The 3,177-nt window shown below is 44.6% G+C and overlaps 1 protein-coding gene across 1 annotated transcript; it reads right to left on the bottom strand.

The window, feature by feature from the left end:
- Positions 1-1,145: 1,145 nt before the first annotated feature.
- Positions 1,146-2,849, bottom strand: LOC109971075 (tripartite motif-containing protein 16). Its single transcript, XM_020619103.1, has one exon. It carries the CDS (start codon positions 2,832-2,834, stop codon positions 1,161-1,163), a length of 1,674 nt encoding a protein of 557 aa, XP_020474759.1. The 5' UTR covers positions 2,835-2,849; the 3' UTR covers positions 1,146-1,160.
- Between the last annotated feature and the right edge of the window lie 328 nt (positions 2,850-3,177).

Below are 3,177 nucleotides of genomic sequence, written 5' to 3'. Positions count from 1 at the left end.
AGGTAGGGAAACCTTAAGGATGAACTCCTTAGGTCTTCGGCTGTCAGGATGAAGCAAGTGCAACAAAGAAAACCAGTAAGATATCATGAACTGCATAAAGGACCAGCAAGTGACTGAGGGAAAGAAGTTGGTATATATGGCTGAAAACCAGAGGATATTTAGCAACAGGTTGAGACAATGAAAACTGATTGGGAACCATGGAAAAGCTGGGGCAGGAGAGGTGGAACAGAGCAGGAAACTGCTACTCTACTTTCAGCTGTGAAAGAATTAAATATATCTGGGTGTCCTCCACGTAGCTATAATAAGTGACTCTACATTCCTGGAAAATTTGCAAAAGTGGAAGCATGTACATTTTGAATAGGAGTGGCCCAGTGACACCGTACTTATTTCAGATTCATAATTACCAACAGTGACTGGTTTGTTCCTCACTGGTTTTAGCTTCTGCTTCACTACAGTGTTTATCTTGTGTGAAAAGCGTGGTAGCAGTGCTAAATTGGTTTCATTAGAAGCAGAGCTGGTACTAATAAAGTGTCTGCTTAGGGCCCCCGTGGCCACCAGAGGCCCCCAAGAGCTCTTGAAATGTCACACAATCAAGCTTGTTTATGTATATGCGCACTGTAATGACGCGAGCACAGTCTGTCAAGGCAAGTTAATTGATTCTGTGTTCATGTCACACAGAAAAGGTGGGAGAGAAGAGTTTCCAGGTTTCTTTATCCACACAATCAGTTGATTTACATTTCAACCCAAATTTCAGCTGTGTAAAAGTCAATAACCACTGATTTCCTCATTGATCAGGATCACGAAGATCACAGGTTATAACAGGTCAAACCCCTGTATACCACACACCTCATTGGTCCATAGATGTGAACAACAACAACATCTGGTCTGCCACACAAACACATGTCAGTGTCATTATAGATTTCTTTACACATGAACAAAGTGGTGAGAACTAAATCTTAGTGATAAAGGAAAGTCTGGTGATTTCTCTGGAGGAGATACAACACACAAACACATCAATGCAAATATTCCTCCAACATTTAGAGCACAGAGAAGTTTACATTTTCATTTAGGCAAATGTCTGTTTACGCTCCAAGCAACAAACATGGAAAACTAAGAAGTTTCAGCTTTAAAATAAAGGTTTTAACAAACTGCATCTGAAGTCACTTCTGTCTGAGTTTACTGAACTCAGCTGTTTTTCCATAACCATAAAACCGAAGTCCAGCATAGAGAGGCTGAGTGAACGTGGTCTGGACTCTGTGGAGGAGAGTCATGGGTTCAGAGACACTGTAGAAGGACAGAATACCTGCTCTGTGATCCAGGTACACTCCAAGTCTGGAGGACCGAGGACCTGAGATGGGAGTTGGGTTGTTGTTGTAGCAAAAATTATAACTGTTTTGGTCACAATTTAATGCCCAAGATTTGTCATTGTATCCAAATAAACATTCATTAAACCATCCTGTTCTCCTGATATCCTTGTAAGCGACTGCTACACTAACTCTTTTCCCTGTCCACTCCACCTCCCAATAACAACGTCCAGTCAGACGCTCTCTACTCAGGACCTGCAAGCATCCAGTGAATCTGTCTGGGTGACTAGAATAAGACTGTCGTCGACTCATTAATGTTGATTTTCTGTTTCCCTCAGATAACAACATATATGTGTGTGCTGTGTTTGGATCCAGTGTGATTTCATGTGAATATCTTAAGAATCCAGCTTTGGTCTTATGCCCTACTGGTGACAATAAAACGTCCACTTCAGTCAGTGTCAGTGAGACGTTTGCCCATGTCTCCCTCAGAACGTCCTGTAGTTTCTCTCGGACTTCTGACACAGCTGCTGTCACATCCTCAAAGTAGCTCAGAGGACGGATGTCGATGCTGGATGAGTGTGTAGACTGACTGAGTGCTGACACTGAGGGGTAGTTGAGTAGAAACTGGGTGGGATCCTCTGTGTGTGAGAGCTGCTCCAGACCAGCGTCTTTCCTCTTCAGCTCAGTGATCTCCTGCTCCAGCTTCTGCTGAAGCTCTTTGACTCGACTCACTTCAGTTTCCTGCTGGGATCTGATCTGCTGCTTCACATCAGAGCGTCTTTTCTCCAGGACAGTGAAGATCTTCTCACTGTGCTCCACTGCTTTATTAGCAGAGCAGCTGATGGCTTCCACCTCCTGTTGAAGCACCTTCACATCTTTCTCTACGTCCTGGATTCTCTGCTGGATTTGTTGTCGACTCCCCTCGAGCTCCCTCTGCTTCTCATTCCTTTCTGCTGTAGCTGAGACTGTGTTGTGGCCTTTATGTTCATCCATAGTGCAGAAATAACAGATACACTGCTGATCAGAGCGGCAGAACATCTTCATCACCTCATCATGACGAGAGCAGATGCTGTCCTGGACCTTCTTGGAGGGCTCCACCAGCTTGTGTTTCTGTAATGGAGCTGATTCATAGTGAGGCTGCAGGTGTTTCACACAGTAAGAGGCCAGACACACCAGACAGGACTTGAGGGCTTTCAGTTTCCTCCCAGTGCAGACATCACAGGCCACATCTTCATCTCCAGCATAGCAGTGATCAGCAGCAGCAGCAGCAGCTTGGAGTCCAGTCTTCTTCAGCTCCTCCACTACAACTGCTAACATCATGTTTTTCACCAGGTGAGGCCTCGGTCTGAACTTCTTTCTGCACTGAGGGCAGCTGTGCATGTGTCTCTGGTCTTCCTCATCCCAGTGTCTTTTAATACAGTTCATACAAAAGCTGTGTCCACAGGGAATAGTCACCGGATCCTTCAGTATATCCACACAGATGGAACAAGAGAAGGCTTCCTCGTCCAGTTGAACCCCTTTCTGCGCCATTTCACCTCTCAGCAGCAATGACTGTTTGAGTTTCACTGTCTTGTTTAGTCTTCAAACTGAAGTTCTGAGGGGGAGGGAACCAGGAAACATATGGACAGAGTGGAGCTGTTGTGTCTGAGAGAAGAGGGGGGGTTACCAGGCTGGGCCTCATTCCAGGAAGTGGAGCGCTCTGACGAACACACTGTGGGATTAACCCTTTTGGTATAGTCAAGCTCATTTCAAATTCAAATTTAAATTCAAATTTTATTTGCATAGCACCAAATCACAACAAAAGTCATCACAGGACACTTTACATAGTAAGGTCTAGACCTTACAATTATTATTATAGAGAAACACCCAACAA

The sequence above is a fragment of the Monopterus albus genome, unplaced genomic scaffold (assembly GCF_001952655.1).
Source record: "Monopterus albus unplaced genomic scaffold, M_albus_1.0 scaffold214.1, whole genome shotgun sequence".
Classification (NCBI taxonomy): domain Eukaryota; kingdom Metazoa; phylum Chordata; class Actinopteri; order Synbranchiformes; family Synbranchidae; genus Monopterus; species Monopterus albus.
This window is presented reverse-complemented; position numbering and strand designations above follow the sequence as displayed.